The sequence below is a fragment of the Piliocolobus tephrosceles genome, chromosome 10 (genome assembly GCF_002776525.5).
Source record: "Piliocolobus tephrosceles isolate RC106 chromosome 10, ASM277652v3, whole genome shotgun sequence".
NCBI lineage: Eukaryota > Metazoa > Chordata > Mammalia > Primates > Cercopithecidae > Piliocolobus > Piliocolobus tephrosceles.
This window is the reverse complement of record NC_045443.1, coordinates 4,945,865-4,963,938: the sequence shown is the minus strand read 5'-3', so window position 1 is coordinate 4,963,938 and position 18,074 is coordinate 4,945,865. Positions and strand designations below refer to the sequence as shown.

At 44.1% G+C, this 18,074-nt stretch overlaps 1 protein-coding gene across 1 annotated transcript in view; it reads right to left on the bottom strand.

Moving 5' to 3' along the window:
* Positions 1-354: 354 nt before the first annotated feature.
* The window catches only part of DYRK4 (dual specificity tyrosine phosphorylation regulated kinase 4), a 42,243-nt gene continuing 24,523 nt past the window's right edge, over positions 355-18,074 (bottom strand). Inside the window, exons 4-12 of the mRNA XM_026447800.1 lie at positions 16,428-16,508; positions 14,731-14,841; positions 13,890-14,028; positions 12,035-12,210; positions 8,565-8,701; positions 8,120-8,260; positions 5,649-5,787; positions 5,018-5,099; positions 355-503 (exon numbers count right to left, since the gene is read on the bottom strand). Coding sequence (XP_026303585.1) covers positions 355-503; positions 5,018-5,099; positions 5,649-5,787; positions 8,120-8,260; positions 8,565-8,701; positions 12,035-12,210; positions 13,890-14,028; positions 14,731-14,841; positions 16,428-16,508 — 1,155 coding nt within the window. The remainder of the gene's footprint in view (positions 504-5,017; positions 5,100-5,648; positions 5,788-8,119; positions 8,261-8,564; positions 8,702-12,034; positions 12,211-13,889; positions 14,029-14,730; positions 14,842-16,427; positions 16,509-18,074) is intronic.

The following is an 18,074-nucleotide window of genomic DNA, read 5'->3' as shown; positions in this document are numbered from 1 at the left end:
GCCCCCGCTGGCGGGGAAAGGGAAGTCCAGCTGGCCAGCACTCACAACTCTCATTACACCTAACAGCATCAAATCCCACAGCAATCTGCTTCTAAAGGAGGTGTTATTGTCCCTGCTTTCTTGATAACGAACTCCAACGTAGCCATTGTTGTAGGAAAGTGAATTTCAGTCAGCCAAGTTTATGACAAACAAACAAAACACAAGACTAAGTTTTCAAACTGTCAGATTAATTTGGGGTAGACAGCTTCTGAGTCTTGTGACTTGGCAAGGGAAGAGGCATATCAAGTTAGAAAGGGAGCATCCAAAGTGTATATTCCATATAGTATGTGCACTTGTAGTATAGAAAGAAAAATCTCAACAGATGACGATGAACAGACTGAAGTCGAAGAAACGGAACATGGTAGTTATTTCCACATAACTGGGGTTGCTGGTTACCTGGGGAGGAGCAGGGATTCTGTAACCACTTTTCTGTTGTTTACATTGGTTATTGTCAGAACACAATTCTGTGATTTAAAACAAAATAGAGATTTAATAAAAATAATGTTTGTATGCTGCCTGCTTCCCAAATGTATTTGTGGTACTTTGCAAAGTACATATGCACAGAGTATTTTAGAACACGGATTTAATGGTATTTACTACATTATGTTTAGTATGTGCCAGGCACGATTCCAGGTACTTTTATATATAAGCCCTTTCAACTCTTACATTAATTCTGTGAAGCAAGTAGTATTATTGCCTCCAACTTAAAGAAGAGAAAACTGAGGCATACAGAGGTTAAAATGTCAAGGTTACTCAGCTATAAGTGACAGAGCTGGGATTTGAGACTCTGTCAAATCTGTCATTTTGACTGCCTAGTCCAGTTGTAGTATCAATACTAGATACTGCCTCACAGTTAAAATAAAGATAAAAAAAGAAGTCAGAAAATATGCAAAGGGGGAAATGACTGCTAGAAATCAAGGATAAAATAATTACAAATTCAGTTCTGAGCATCTTGGCAGCCAAGATAAATGACAACTGATAAGTTACACAACTTTCAACATCTGAGAAGAGAAAACATACAAGTTCTTTGTAGGAAGCATTATTTTTTAGCTGGAATTTCTTATAGGATTCATACATAAGAGACATAAAGGTCTTATGTCCTCAAAAATTGATCTGCCAGAGAGAGGCCTGGATGGAGGACACAGAGGCACGCTGTTGCCATGGCAGTGTGGTCCTGGCTGCTGCCAAGGCAGGTGCCAGGGTCTCCCTTGTCTCAATGTGAAGAGCTTAAAAAGAGGAGGAGAGGAGAACTCCCCTGGCCATCTCTGTGACCCCAGCTGCCACATTTTACACAGCCAGGAGGGAGATAGAGGGAGAGAAGGGAAGAACAATGCGGAGCGGAAATATTAATGGTGGGAGAGACGAAAATGAATGAAAATAAAGATACTGATTCAAAAGAAGGTGAAGAATACAAAGGTGACTCTGAAAAGGACCTGGAGTGGTTAACTAATGAAAATGAAAAAAGTGATGCCAGCATAATAGAGATGGCTTGTGAGAAGGAAGAGAATATTAACCAAGACTTCAAAGAGAAGGGAACAGTAATAGAACATGCCAAACGGCTTTCTGATCCTGACAAATCTCTGCAGGCTGACGTCCCACTGAGAAGAAATGATTTGATTTCTGTTCCAAGCATTCAACCTTTGGATCCCATATCAGATTCAGATAGTGAAAACTCTTTCCAGGAATCCAAACTAGAAAGCAGAAAGACTTGGAGGAGGAAGAGGATGAGGAAGTAAGGAGATATATTATGGAGAAAGTTGTACAAGCTAACAAGCTTCTACAGCATCAAGAACCTGTGAATGATAAAAGGGAGCAAAAACTTAAGCTCAAGGACAAATTAGATGATCTGGAAGCTCCTCCGCTAAAAGACACTAATACTTACAAAAATTATTTTGAAAATGAAAGGATTATGTTTGGGAAACTGTCACAGTTATGTATTTCCAAATATTTGGGACAAGTAAATGTGCTCCTGTCACTTACTAATGGAAGCTGTGAAATAAACAAGGATAGGACAATACTGGTGGAGAGAGATGGAAAATTTCAACTTCTGAGTTTACAAGACATTGAGAGTCGGGGGTTTTGCCTGCCAATAATAATGCAAACAGTACAGAAAATGACCCTCAGCAGTTGTTACCCAGATCTTCCAACTCCTGTGTCAGTGGCATCAAGAAAGAAGATTCTGCAGGAAAGATTGATGCTGTCACTCACTCATCAACAGGAAAGCCGCTGGCTTATATCCCTCAGCCACCACTCAACTGCAAGACTTGTCTAACTCAGATCGAAGTAAAGGGAATGGGAAATCTAATCAGGACAGAGTCTGCACATATCTCACCAGTGACCTCAACGTACTGTCTTTCCCCTTGACAGAAAGAACTACAAAAACAACTAGAACAACAGACAGAAAAGCTGAAAAGAGAGGAAGAGCAACAGAAAATAGAAGAAGAGAAAGAAAAAAAAAGAGGGAGAATGACATGGTATTTAAAGCATGGTTGCAAAAGAAAAGAGAGCAGGTCTTAGAAATGAGGAGAATTCAGCAAGCAACGCAAATTGAAGACATGAACAGTAGAGTAAGCAAAACTTCTCTGAAAAATAAGTTCATACAGATATGAAAGCTGAACTTATTTACAGAAGGAAGTCTGGATATCAGACTAACAGCCTATGAAAGAAGTAGAAAAGTGGTTCAAGAACTACCCTTGCAAAAGATGCAACATGCAGATGACTTTCCAAGTAGGTTCTAAGAGGCCTTGTGAAAAGAAAATGATTCCCATTTTCTTCAGACTTTGATGGAACAGAAAATAGAAAAGGTCAATTCATTTTTTCAAGACATAACTTTGGTATTCAAACAGGACAAAGATACACACACACACGAAAACAAACCCTACAGACTGGTCTCACTGAAGGCTAGACATATAGAAATCTTATGTAAATCTTTAGCAAATTAAAGACACCAAATTATTTAATTTAAAAAAATTTAAAAAATTGAAAATCCAAGAGAAAATTTTAAAAATCATCATATCCTTACTAAAAAAAAAGATATATATGTAAAGTAAAAGTTGAAAATTCAACCCTAAGCTCTTCCAGGCTCATCTCCAGTGATAACCACTTTTAACAGTGTGGTGCAAATCCTTTTCTATCTATCTTATTTATATATTTACATGTCAAAAGTTTCATTATTCAGTTTTTTTCACTTACTTCATCCTGGAGGTCTTTCTAGGCCATTACATTTAAATCTCTCTTTTCAAATAGCTGCGTGGTATAACAGTGTTAATTTATTAAACCATTCTTCATTTGTAGATGTTTAGGTTGGTTCCAATGTTGCGCTACTTAACAGTGCAGTAGTGAAGATGTACGTTCTATGGGAACATCTGTCATCTGGAGGACAGGTTCTTCAGAGGGGAATTTATAATTTTTGAAGGTTTAGAGTGAAATGTTTGGTTAAAGATACAAAAGTAACCTCCCAAAAGATAATACGAATTTATAGTTCCTCCAACAATGTGTGAGAGTGAATGGCTAACACTGCATGTGGTGCATCAACTTATTTTTTTCTTCAAATTAATAATATACCTGCTTGTATATGAGCACGTGTGAGAAACAATAAGAAATAGATATAGGACTCTACCCCTAGTTTTTGGCACAGAGTTCCTAAAACCTTTTTAATTTCTTGAGTGATAGGGATTCTACATGTATCTCTTGTTCTAATAATTGATCTTTTGTCCTGGCTTCTGACATAGAGCTCCTAATCCTTTGGAACTTCTTAGGTGATAGGACTGTCTTTGTTCTAATGAGATGACTCTTGGTGGGCTCCTAAATAGGGTCTGGTTGCCGGAAAGACTAAGCCGTGATTAGAAGCTTGGAACTTTCAGTTCTAACTCGTTTCTTCTAGGAAGGGGGAAGGGGCTAGAAATTGAGTTAAGAATCTCAATGACTATGTGATGAAACCTTCATAAAAATCCCCAAGCTGCAGGATTTAGAGAGCTTCCAGGGTATGGGAAATGTGGTGTTGGGAGGGCGGCATGCCCCCAAGAGGGCATGGAAGCCTCACACCCCTTCCAAATATTTTGCCTTGTGTATCTCTCCTCTGTGTCTTTTATCACATTCTTTATTAATAAACTTGTAAATGTTTTTTTCCAAAAAAAAAAAATTGATCTGCCTAACATTTGGAAACATCCATCTAGTAATCCTTTCTTCAGCCTCAGGAAGCTTCCTCTGACAGCTCTTGTCACCTTAAAGGCTGGTCCCAAAGTCCCTCTGTTGTGTATCTTTAACACATCCTGTGTACAGCTCTAATCATTGTAGTCACCATATTATTTTTATCTTTCTGTCTCTTACATTAGATCGTAAGCAACCTGAGGACAGGGAATGTTCATTTTTTGTTCCTGGTACCCAGGACAGTGACTGACACAAAACAGATCATAAATGTCTGTTGAATGGTACATGTTGTCTATAGCGAACCTGATAGAAGCCAAAAGAACACATTATTGAATCAAGTTCAGTAAACACTGTGAAAATGTACTCCAGAGCTACTTTTTGGATCCTAGCTTGAAAAAATATAAAAACGAGAGGATCTGGGGCAGCGAATTCCAAGCTTCAGAATGACTACGGTTTCTGAAGTGCAGACTTCCAGCTACTTCCCAGAAATGTGGATTAGGACCATGTGGTATGAGGCCCTGGAAGCTATCATTTTTCGGAGCCCCAAAGCAATTCAGATACACATGTAGTTAGTTTTGGGACTCACTGTTCTTGGATAATTCCATATCCACAGAATATGAGAGCTTGAAAGCACCCTTTTAGTACTTGGATACAACTTTCTCATTTTATAGATGAGGAAACTTGGGCTCAGAGAAGTGAAGCACCTTGTTCAGAATCAGACTGGTAGTGGTGATAGCTGAGCCCAGGCTAGAAGCCGGGTGACCTTGTATGTGAAGGGAGAGAAATTGCAATAGGAAAACTCAGATGACGGGACTGGCATGGGACCTACCTTTCTGGTGTTCATAACAGCTTGATCCAAAGTCAATGACTTTAACAGAGACTTGGCCCTTTTGGTATAGCACTATATTCTCCTAGAGAGAAGAAAAGACATATGCCAAGCTACAGTAATGCCGCCCTAGGCCCTCTGCTTACCTTAATGCTCCCCATCCTTCAGGGCCCAGTTCAAATATGACCACCTCCACGGGCCTCCTCCCACATCCTCTCCAAAATCCCATCATCCTCCCCTTTGACTTCCCATTTGATTTGTGGTCGGTATTTCTCTTTTGGACCTCATAGTCACTGCTTTACAGAGTTTCGTTTGCATATATTTTGTCACTTTCCCGCTATTGATTCTGCAACTCCTGAAGATTGTGACTTTGTTTTTATCTTCTTTGGCACCTGGTTCTAGGCCTTGCTTGCATGGCCTTAGAAATGCCATTGACTGAATTTGTTTGACATTCCCATTAAATGCCCCCCTTGACATACATACTGCCATGACAATAGAGCACAAAAAAAAAAAAAAAAAAAAAAAAAAAGTTCAAAGGCAATGCTTTGATTGGAGTTTGTGATTCTTACGCAGCCTAGGGAATAGAATGGGTATTTCCAGAGTGTTTCCATGGCAGGATGGAGGTGGTACTCACGGGCTTGAGATCACAGTGAATGATTTTCTCTACAGAAAGCATTTGCAAGCACTTCAAAACAGAGAGAGTGAAACGCCGAACTATCGACAGACTGAAGCCTTGAAAGTTGTTTTTCTTCATCAACTCGTACAAGTTGATTCTGGAAAAGAGAGGGGAAAAGTGATGCCTATGGGTGTAAAAAAATACAGAAGGCTGAATTGGAACCTGCAAACAATCTTGTATCACCTGGTTTCACTCTAGTAGCAGGCAAGCCTCAGACCAGGAGGCAGGGCTTTCGTGCCCTTATAGACTCAGCTTTCCCGCTGAATCATGGTGGGCCCAGGGTGGGCGCAGGGTGAAAACGTGTCAGACTCTCAGATGTCCCCTCATCTCTTATGTGACAAGGCCACTGAAGCACTTTCTTATGCAGGTAGGTTAAGAGGTTGGCCCAAACTTCTGAAATAGTCATAGTTCCTCAGGCCTTTGGGAGGGACCCAGGAAACCCACCAGTCACTCAAACAAGCAGCCACTGCTGCCCAGGCCTGATAAGGGCTGTCTAAGGACATCAGGTTCCTGACAAGTAAGGAAGAAGAGAGTGGGCAGATGGGGGCTGAGGCCAGAGGGAGCCCCTGCTCCTCCCAAAGTGTGGCTGTTTGGTCTCACCTAACTGTTCCCTTGAGAAATGCAAGCTTGCTCTTGCCAGAGAATCTGAAATTCTCTAGGGTGACAGAAGCCTACTGTATGATATGACGTCTACAGACTTATGGATGTTAGAAACTAATATTAATACAATGCATTTGAAGAAGAAACATTTATTTAGTGAACTGCCAGATGCAACTTCTGTGCAAGCTGTGAGATGGGGAGAGAAGGGAAAGAGCATGACCCCAAAATGGCTTTTCAGCAACCTTCTGCTGGTTCCTCCTCATCTTCCATTCCTAAGATCATCTAGCTTTGGTAGTATTTAGCAAGCCACTCGTTCTTAATGTTTTTTTTAGAGATGGGGTCTTGCTATGTTGTCCAGGATGGTCTCAAACTTTTGGACTCAAGTGACCTCCCAACTTGGCCTCCCAAGATGCTGAGATTACAGGTGTGAGTCACCACGCCCAGCCAGAGCTGTTCTTTTTTTTTTTTTTTTTTTTTTTTTGACAGAGTCTTGCTCTGTTGCCCAGGCTGGAGTGCAGTGGCACAATCTCAGCTCACTGCAACCTCTGCCTCCTACATGCAAGTGATTCTCCTGCCTCTGCCTTCCAAGTAGCTGGGATTACAATCACACACCACTACGTCCAGCTGTTTTTAGTAGAGATGGGGTTTTTCGTAGAGATGTGTTTTTAGTAGAGATGGGGTTTCACCCTTTTGGCCAGGCTGGTCTTGAACTCCTGACCTCAAGTGATCCACCCGCCTCAGCCTCCCAAAGTGCTGAGATACAGGCGTGAGCCATCACACCCGGCCGTCATTCATTCTTGAGGGCTGCAATGGAGATGTGAGACTTGGCTCTGGCCCTATCCTGACTAGTCACCTGGGCAACTCCCTCATCTCTCTGGGCTATGGATTCCTCCTGCACACCCTGGCCCTCTGACCTCCCAGAGCTCTTTTAAGCACAATGACATCCTAACTGTGCACTGTGATTCATGGCCAAGAAAGGCAGACTGAGCTGTCCATTTGGCCACAGAGAAGATAATTTACCTCTGCATATCAGAGACTCGACCACACTTTGTAATAACCGGAAATGGTGAGGAGAGTGTCACCTTACCTGCTAATTCAAATGTAGCTGGTTCCTAGAGTTTTACCATCAGCAGTGGTGTCCTGGGAGCACTGAGCTACCAGCTTGCTGAATCCAGTAACACTCTGAGAGCTCACCCCTGCTTAATCTCCTTTGCTAAATGCATTCTGGGTTTCTAGTTTTATATAAATTGCATCAGATGGTCTTCCCAGAGAGAAAAATAATCAAATTAGCATGCCCTTGCGATTGGCATGCCTTGTCAGCTCCAATATTCAGCCAGGTCACGCCAATCTATTTAAGTCAGGCTCTGCTCTCTTACCGAAAATATCTGCTCTTGTCCTTATTTACTCAAAATCAAAACCCTTTTCCCACTCTGAGCAGCCAGCTGCCTGTCCCTTTAGGTTTCAGCCTCTGCACGACCAGGCCAGAAAGCCCACGAGTAGGGAATATGATAGCAAACAAAGAAAAGTCCTTTTTGACTATTTTGGTTTAGCTCTTGAGGAAAGAGGCCTTGTTTTGGTCATGTCACCTGGCCCAGTACCCACCCCAGGGAAGTACATCACGGGGAGGCTGGCAGGTGACAGGCATACCAAGATCGTCTGCTTTCATCCCAGCCTCCTGGCTCCTGGGCCTTCTGCATAACTAAGTAACTGTCATGAACATTCTAGTTATTAAATATTCACATCCAGAAAAATCTAGTGTTCTGACCTCAAACACTATCACTTAGGTAACTTTTCCAGAGGAAATGAGTTAAGAAGAAAAGGCAGCTGACCCCAGGAGCTCAAAGGTGATGCAGAAGTGATTGCGAAAGTAGAAAAAGTCCTTCATATGCACCACATTGTAGGTGTTGTCTTTGTCCTTCTTTCTGAGGGCTTCCAGGATCTTCAGCTCCACCAGGGCCTGCTGGTGAAATCTGAGGGGATTGGGAGTGGCAGGCAGGGTGGGAAACGGGGACAGAAACATCAGTGTCAGGTCGCATTGCAGCAGTCAGCCCCTCCCCACGACCCCAGCAAGACTGTCTAGTGGCAGGAAGCGCTAAAAACACCACACTGTCACCTCCTCTTTGCCCCCTCATGGAATCAGACAGGTAGAAAGAGAAAAGGGAAAAGAAAAGGGAAGATCGGAGGCTGAGGCAGAGTCAGGAAGGGCTGGCATTCTGCCGGGGCCAGAGTCACATAGTCCCTCTTCTGTGGCCTCTGTCATCCCCCAAGCCACACCTCTTCTTGTTCCTGATGATTTTCAGGGCCACCAGCTCATTGTTTTTGTGATCCAAGCACTTGGCCACCTGTCCAAAGGATCCCTTCCCGATCATCTCCAGAACCTCATAGCGGTAGGCAATGTGATCATGCAGGACCTGTGGAAGCCAGGACGGAGGTGAAGAGCAAAGCCATGGGCTCCCGGGCCTTCCTGGCACAGGGCCCTGGCATTCCCACCCCCAGATTACGGCTCACTCCTGGAGGCATTTTCTAACTGCACTGGGCACTTGTGGGACTCTCGCCCTCATCTCATTGTGACTGCAATGGGGAGCTTGTTGGCTGGATTCTGGGCCACTCATGTGGTGCCGGGGAAAGTCCCACAGGCTTGATCCATGTCAAGCAGCACAAAGAACACTGGATGGTTTTAGGAAACTTGGGATCTAGTCCCAGTATTGTAGTTCCAGTTCTAGTCCTCCAGTTTTCTACATGTTTTAGGATCTATAAAGTAAGAGGGTTGGACAAAGCGGCCCTGAAAGTCCCTTTTGGTTTGGACATTTTATGAGTCTTGAAGTTAAGCAGCATCTCTGGTTTGGAGAAAGTTTTTTTTTTTTTGTTTTTTTTTGTTTTGTTTTGTTTTGTTTTTTGGGACGGAGTCTCGTTCTGTTGCCCAGGCTGGAGTGCAGTGGCTGGATCTCAGCTCACTGCAAGCTCCGCCTCCCGGGTTTATGCCATTCTCCTGTCTCAGGTTCCCGAGTAGCTGGAACTACAGGCACCCGCCACCTCGCCCAGCTAGTTTTTTTTATTTTGTATTTTTAGTAGAGACGGGGTTTCACCGTGTTAGCCAGGATGGTCTCGATCTCCTGACCTCATGATCCACCCGTCTCAGCCTCCCAAAGTGCTGGGATTACAGGCTTGAGCCACCGCGCCCGGCCTCTGAGAAAGTTTTGTTTCTGACCCCTGATGTGTCTCTATCGATCAGAGAAGGCGTTAGGTCTGCTCTGCCTCTTCCGGCCAAATTTGATTCTCCTTTGGGCTTACTGGGATTTAATCCTATCCTGGAGTTAGCAGTACAGAACTTGGACCTTTCTTGGCGAAGAGAAATATTTCAAGATCCAGAATCACCCACGTCTCTCCCTATGTTGGAAACTAGAGAGCAGGGGGTTAATCAAAACCACAGGAAATTTTCTATTAAAAAGACTTTAGCTTTAGACAAGCAACTTGAGACCACCATTCTGAGCTGCAGTGCTGTTGTCTGTAAACTGAAGATGCTGGATAAGATTATCTCTAAGGTCCTCAAGCTCTGTGGGTCTCTGATTTCTAGTGTTACACTCATGAGTTTGGGAGAGGTGAAGGATTAAGTGTTTGTGTACAAGTCCTCAGGATGTGTTTGAGAATGTGTGCTGGGGGTCGGTTTATATGGGAGGAATCTAGACTGAATTTGAACACGTACAACTTTCCTGATCTATGGATGTAGGTTAGTCTACTTGTAAGGATCTGTCATGAGAATGTATGGGAAAAGGACAGGGACAGGATCCACACACATGTGGCTATAAAATTACATATGTGTTTTTTTAGCATTTATGCTTGCCTTCTGCATACTACCACTTAGTGTCATAATTGTTCATTCACATGTCAACTTTGACATTGATTATAGTTACCTGAAAGCAAGAACCATTTTGTATTCATTTGTGATAGCTTCCTTTATATTTCCAGAGTCTAGCAGATGCCCAAGTTTATGATAGATTATCAATACACAGGCATTCAATTAACACTTGTCGACAAAATAAAGTGAGAATGCAGCTGTGTTGCGTGCTTGGGAATTTGGCTATGTGCAGTATGTATTTGTGTGTGTACTGGAATGCAATAAGGGTGGTGATTTTTAGCTTACAGAGAACACATATTATCCCTTTCGTCCCCACAATGCCCTTCCCCCACCAAAAAAACAAAAGCCTTTTCTAAGATTTGAGACTGAAGAACTGAGTTCCAATGAATTAATTTAAAAGTAGTACTGACACCCTTAGGGAATTCCCAGAGACCCTAGGCTCAGGTAGGGTGGAACAGAGGAGGGAGCAGGGAGGGAGGGGTTGAGGAGGTCTAGCTGAATCAGAGTTAAGATTTATACTGGAGATTCCCAGCCGGGTGCAGTGGCTCACACCTGTAATCCCAGCCCTTTGGGAGGCCAAGGCGGATGGATCACCTGAGGTCAGGAGTTTGAGACCAGCCTGACCAACACAGTGAAATCCTGCCTCTACCAAAAATACAAAAATCACCCAGGCGTGGTGGCGGGCGCCTGTAATCCCTGCTACTCTGGACGCTGAAGCAAGAGAATCGCCTGAACCCAGGAAGGTGGAGGTTGCAGTGAGTCGTTCACACCACTGCACTCCAACGTGGGCAACTCCGTCTCAAAAATATATATATATATATACTTATTGGAGATTCCTAACCAAGGATCCACTAACCCCCTATAATTTTATGTATGTGCAGGCTGTCTTTTGTGGGATGAGGACCTATAGCTTTTATCAGGCTCCCAAAGGGATTCTTGACTGAAAATATTGAAAACCCAGGCTCTAGAAGGCACTGTGTGACAGAAACGAAATCCTTGCATCTCAAAGTGTGGTCCAAGGATCAGGAGCACAGGCACCACCTGGAAGCTCAGGCCCTAGCCCCAGACCGGCTGGATAAGAACGTGCATTTAAACAAGATCCTGCAAGTGGTTTGTGTTCATAGTAATGCTAGACTAACATGGCCCTCAATGCTATTAATAAAATCTGCCTCTTCTATGAGCCATCAGGCTCATCTTGTCTCTTAAATCCAAGTGGTAATGAAATGTTCTGAAGAGGAAATTCCTGACAGCCCATAGTCTAGCGCACTAAGCATCACACATCCCAACATGCTCAGTCCTGGGAATCACTGCTCAGCTTTCACCTTCAGGCTGGGAAGAGGCACCGCCCTGGGGAAGCCAAGGGCTACAGTCAGAAGAGGAGGAGGAAGAGGAGCTGTTGGGATCAATTTTTAAAAAACAGAATGAAATTCAGCTCTATGCACCAGGGGCTACAGTGACAAAAGCTTTTTTGTCTGTAGGGGAAATGGCATCTATTATAAAAGAGAAAACAGTCCATGTATGGGCTTGTATTGAGGAGACAAAAAAGGAAATGCTGGGAAAATTGCTCCTTATTTCAATCTGGCCTTTTCCAGTGGGCTATGCAGGGAGGGAGCCTGTAGGAGCTCACCCAGGATGCAAACCAGCTACCCCCAAGTACACTTGGGGGAAAGTCAGTCTTCCATTAGTAGAGTATTTTGCATACTAAATTGCATGTTTCCCCATTTTCAAGCATGGTATTTCTTTGGTTTGGCACTACCAGAATACTTCAGGACATCTAGTCTCCAACATGTCAGCACCAAATACTACAAAATACCCCTGCTTTTTTCCTTTCTAGACTACCTGTTGTCCCCGGGCCCCTGGAGGTTCCCATGGCCCCCACCCCCATCACCTTCAGATAGGAGCCTTGCTCATCATCAAAACTTGTCTTGCTAAATTTCTCAGGAGCCAGGTCGAGCTTCTTGGCTTCAAGCCCCAGGAACCACAGCTCCGTGTAGCCCAGGATTTCACTTTGCTCATATGGAGACAGCTGATTCTTAAAAAGCTTTAGGGCCTCTGTGAAAAACACTACAATTGTGAGTTAAGTTGAGGCAGCATAGGATTTGCCCAGGATGCAGATGATGGCATCCTTCCAGGTCACGAGCCTAACCCTGTTTCCCAGCTGGGTGGCTCACTGAGGACCATGCATCTGGCATCTCACAAGATGGAAGTATAACAAAGATAAATGTCAAGGTCTCGCACTTATTTCAACAAATCAAGAAAAGAACACAAGGACAGGGAAAGGGAGAGCTCAGTCCCCATACACCCAGGGGTTAGAGCAGTGTGGGTAAAAATTCCAGGAGTAAAATTAGTGTCGACAATAGTATATCGTTTAGGTGGCACGTTGCCCAAGTTAATGTGGAATTAAGCTATAATTAGTTGAGAGGCTTTGAAGACTGTAATGTCTGCAGGGCCAGACAGGTAACATAAAGGCAACATTAAAGGCCCAGGAGGCTTCATGCTCACATCTGCAGCTGAATCAGGAAGGACCTCAGATTGCAAGGAGAGATTATGGGTTAGGACTTTTCTACACTGGCCAGATCACATCGGTGCTCTGGTGCGTGATCAGGGGTAAAATTCACAGTAATTGATAAACTACAGCATTCTCAGAGAACAGAAACTAGGATTAGGACGGGGACACCATATTATTTGAGAGCTGCTGAAGTGTTAGAGAGGGAACTGCAAGGAAAAAGAAAAAGACTTACAGGAGACAAGACTTCTGTTTTCATATATGTGAAGGGCAGTCACGTATACGCTGAATAAGGCATGTTCTTTGCCCAGAGGACAGAGCCAAGGCATAAGATAGCAGAGGGAGCAGACGGCAGCTGTGTAAAGGCAGAACTAGCTCAGGACTGAAATGACCTCTTCGTGCACAGTTCCCGGAGTTGTTTAAGAACAACAAGCACCACTTTCAGTTTCTAGGTTGTGGTAGAAGAGCTGTGAAGCATCTGATGATGGCACCCATAGTGGATGCTTGGTGGGTTTGGGTGGTCTTCCTTTGCGTCCTAATAGGTTATGAGTCTCTGAACCCCGTTAGAAGTCTAGCCACTGGCCAAAAATCCATGTGTAATCTTTCAGGCCTGACCACAAGGCAGTCCACAAAGGCTTCACCTGGCAAGCCTCATGGGTAAAGATGCCTCCCTGCAGCAGAGCTGCTGCACAGCCAGTGCATTGCAGTCTCTGGAGGAAGCTACAGCCAAGGACGGAGACCCCTGGCTGGCCATGCTCTTCTACGCATCTGCATTTCTAACCAAGATCCCCCCCCGGAGGCTCCTCTCCAACACCTCCTTACCAAGAGGAAGGAGCAAGCTTCAGCACCCTTTGCTCTGCTCTCTGTATTCAGGACCTTTCCACTCCTAGCTCTTCCCCTCTCTCAGTGCCTTCCGCCTGGCCCCTGGGTCCATAAAATGACAGGAGCCTTCTGTCCAGCTCCTTAGGCAAATGAGACACTTCCTTCTGTCTGCACTGGCACATCCCGCCCTTGCCCAGAGTCACTCCATAGGGGAAAATTCAGCCTCCTATTCACCCTCTTGCTTATACCACCACAGTCAGAGGTTCAACGCTTAACTTCTGCTTTCCTCATGGTTTGCTGCCTTCACTGACTACTCTGACACCTGGCAGCTTAGCTCACTCCAGCACAGCTTAGCTCTTGACACCCTGACCTTCCATAACCACCTCCAAACCCTGCTACTGCCCCAAAGGCGTACCTGCCGCTGTCAGAGGCACCTTGTGCTTCTTTGGTGACATCTCCTGTGCCTTGGGATCCTGGGTTTTAATGCTAGGGTGGAAAGGTATTTCTGAAGCCTTGAGCTCTGAGGCTGGCATCTGATTGTGAGCTTGATTCTCCTGTTCAGAAAAAGAGGTTTGCAATAAATAACTACTTAAGACTCTCCTGGGGGCCATGACCGTTTATTTAACCAAAGACACCCACCTCCAGCCAGGCTCTTTACCTACCTCTCCAGGGAGAAAACAGCAATTAAGAGACAGTAGGTTCTCCCTATCTCTCTCCCAAAGGAAGTATCTGTCTGACTCATACTGTTCCTGGGGAGACCCCTGGACCTTACAGTATGCTGTTGACAACCCCAGCAACATCTCGCTGTGGGAAGAGATGGGAACAGTTTTTCACTGCTGCTCTTAAGAAGGTGAGTTCCCAGCTAGACAAAGTGACTTGCCCAGGAGCACGTGAACTTATGTGTGTGTGACGCCTCTTTCTGTTGACATCTTGTCACCTATTATCTCATTTGGTCCCTACACAAAAGAAGCAGGAGGACATGGGAGGAAACTAATATTTTGTATGGTTCCACCTTTCATGCACAGCATTTCATTATTCCTTTCCTCGATGAATCCTCCTGACAGCTCTACAGAGGGACCATTTCATAGCTAAGAAAAGGTGAAGGACTTATTTGCTCAAGCTTATAGTCATTGTAAAGAATGAGAACAGGACCAGAACCCAACTCTTCAGCAGATACTGTGCTTTTCCCCACCATCCTGGGCCTTTCTAAAACCTTGGACTAAAACCTTCTCAGGGTCCCGTCCATCTGCACTCACCTGATACAGCAGGGATGACTTCAGCAGGACTTTCTTGCTAATGTGTGGGAAGCTTACCATATTCTTCTTCCCCTTGGTGTCCACAAAGGGGAGTGAAGTAACACTGGTGTTCTGTAGAAGGAGAAACTGCATACATTACAAAAGCCTTAGGCAAGAAAACATCTCCAGGGATCATTTCTTTTTTTTTTTTTTTTTGAGACGGAGTCTCACTCTGTCGCCCAGGGTGGAGTGCAGTGGCCGGATCTCGGCTCACTGCAAGCTCCGCCTCCCGGGTTCACGCCATTCTTCTGCCTCAGCCTCCCGAGTAGCTGGGACTACAGGCGCCCGCCACCTCGCCCGGCTAGTTTTTTGTATTTTTAGTAGAGACGGGGTTTCACCGTGTTAGCCAGGATGGTCTCGATCTCCTGATCTCATGATCCGCCCGTCTCGGCCTCCCAAAGCGCTGGGATTACAGGCTTGAGCCACCGTGCCCAGCCGGGATCATTTCTTCTAGCCCTCCTTCCCAACCCCTCAACAAAAAATGAGCCTAACCCCAATGTGGACATAAACCTATTGTTAAAGTTCTTGGCAAGAAATGCAGATTCCAGAGCAGCAGAGTCAACAAGCACATGGGCTCTGGGTTGAGTCCCTGCTCTACCACTTACTAGCTGTAGACTTTCAACAGCTCATACTGACCCTTCCTCGAAACCTCAATTATTTCATCACTACCATGGGAACAAAAATGGGGCCTACTTCATAAGGCTTTTGTGAGGTAAATGAGTCAATATATAGACTGTAAGTGCTGGCCATTATTATTATTACTCCAATATCATACCACCCCAACGCAAGGAAGTTCTTCCTGTTATATCACGCAGATCTTCCTCAGTGCAACATAAGCTTCCATTTCCTCTATGACTACATTATTGACTTGACCTACTCACTTGGATCCCTGCCCTCCTCCACTGAGAGATTGACTAATTAATCAGGAGAGAGGTCAAAATAGCTAAAATTTGGAAGCAACGTAAGTGTCCATCAACAGATGAATGAATAAAGAAAATGTGATCCTTAAACACAATGCAATACTATTCAGTCATAAAAAAAAGAATGAGATCCTGTCATTTGCAACAATATGGATAGAACTAGAGATCATTAGGCTAAGTGAAATAAGCCAGGCACAGAAAGAGAAATATCACATGTTCTCACTTATTTGTGGGATCTAAAAATCAAAACAATTGGATTAAGGGAGAAAGAGATTAAAAAGATGGTTATTAGAGGCTGGGATGGGTAGTGGTTGCGGGAGAGGTGGGGATGGTTAATAAATACAAAAACATAGATTGAATAAGACCTCGTGTTCGATAGCACAACAGGGTGACTATAATCAATAGTCATTTAATTATATTTTATTGTATGTAACACAAAGGGTAAATGCTTGAGGGGACGAATAACCCTTTTTCCATGATGTGATTATTACACATTGCATATCTCTATCAAAACATCTCATGTGTCCCATCAATATATGCACCTACTATGTACCCACAAAAATTAAAATAAAAACATTTTTAAAAATCGTGTGGCAATGGTGATGTGGATAGAGTGCTGTCATCATGTTAGGATACATGTCATGATGAACTGGCCAAAATTGCCTGTTAGAAGCTACCCTGGCCACCCACCTCTCCTCATTCTCTTCTAGAGAGAAGGAGCTGAACATCACTCCCTACCTTACGAAAGACTTGGGTCATTCTGGAGTTCTTGGTGTTGGAAGGTGGCTTCTGGACTTGAACTGAAGGTTTACTTCCAACCTGGATCAAGTGGAAGAAAATAGGAACAGTGCTTGGCATGGCTTCATCCCACACTGCATATTGTTGTTTCATTACAGTAAACAAACTATGCTTGAGGCCAGCTCTCCTGACCCCTAAGCTAGGAAGAGCCAAGAGAGGCTCCAATAGGTACCCAATGAATGCATGAATGGATGATTATCCAAACAAATGACCTTTCCCAAAGTGTTCATCCTGGATGGGCGTGGCCTATGGTTTTCATGCTTTAAAAAAATCAATATGGCCTTTTCTTCCAATAAAATCTTAACTAGAGACCCTGGATACGGTAAGGAGGAACAGTTGAGCTGCTCTTGCTCTTTAGAAAAGAAAACGGCCATTGCCTTGCCTGGAAGTCTTTTCACCCTGAATGTGGCTCTGAAGGTGGCATTGTGGAATCCGCCCAGTGGAACACAGGCACCCAGCCTGTGACCTGATCAGAAGAGACTTCACATCTAGAAAGGGTGAGGAGGAGAAGACCAAAATACTAGAGCAGTGTGTCCCAGAGGGTGGCAAGCACACCACAGAGGAAGGGGACGTAATATGTGTAGTGCACAGATAAAGAGTTACCTAATGGGTATGGATTTACTGTAATATCCATTTGAAAAACTGTAATGAGCACAATGAACCTGCAACGTTGTGGTTGTTATTATTTAGGATGAGATTAAAATTTAAGTTAAAAAAAATAAGGCCAGGCATGGTGTCTCACACCTGTAATCCCAGTGCTTTGAGAGGCTGAGGTGGGACGATCGCTTGAGGCCAAGATTTCCAGGTTATAGTGAGCTATGATCGTACCACTGCACTCCAGCCTGAGCAACAGAGACAGACCTTGTCTCTACACAAAAAATAATAATAAAACAGAGTGTGCGGACTATGTAGGCGTGGCGAAAACTGTGAAGCTGGCACTCCAATGACTGAAGCTTGAATCGAAGTTCTGGTCTTTGAAGCCAAAACAGGGGTTCTCCTTCTTCCAGACCTCCCCTGTGGAATTGAAGGATGTTTATCCAAAGCTTACACACAGCTGGTATCAGACCCACTTCTGTAACAATTTGGCCGCGTTGAAATAACAACTGGGTACAACACTTAATATCATCCAGCACAGCTAAGTCCCACACAGCACAGTGATGATAAGGACTATTTGGGACAGTCAGTCTTGACCTCCTGGAATAGGGAGGTAGTCTGAGGGAGAGAGGGTTGCATAGAGCATGGGACATGGTCTCAGAACATGTTAATTCGCTAACGTACTATATTTAGGATTCCACTATTGAATGGAAAATGATATCTGAGCAAATATTGCAATTGCAAATCTCAGAGTCTCCATTTCTCATCAAGTAGGTGTGTAGGGATGAATATTCATTAGCATCGTCAATAACAGGCTGACATTGAGGATGCGGCAGAGAGACTGGACAGCCACATGAAAGGTACATGAACAGAATACAACCCAAACTAAATACAAAACAAAGGCCACCAACAGTGAGTATCAACAAAGAAGGAAAAGATCACCGTGAATGTAATCAGACCAGGAGGATGGTGGTAGAGGCGGTGCTTTTCTGA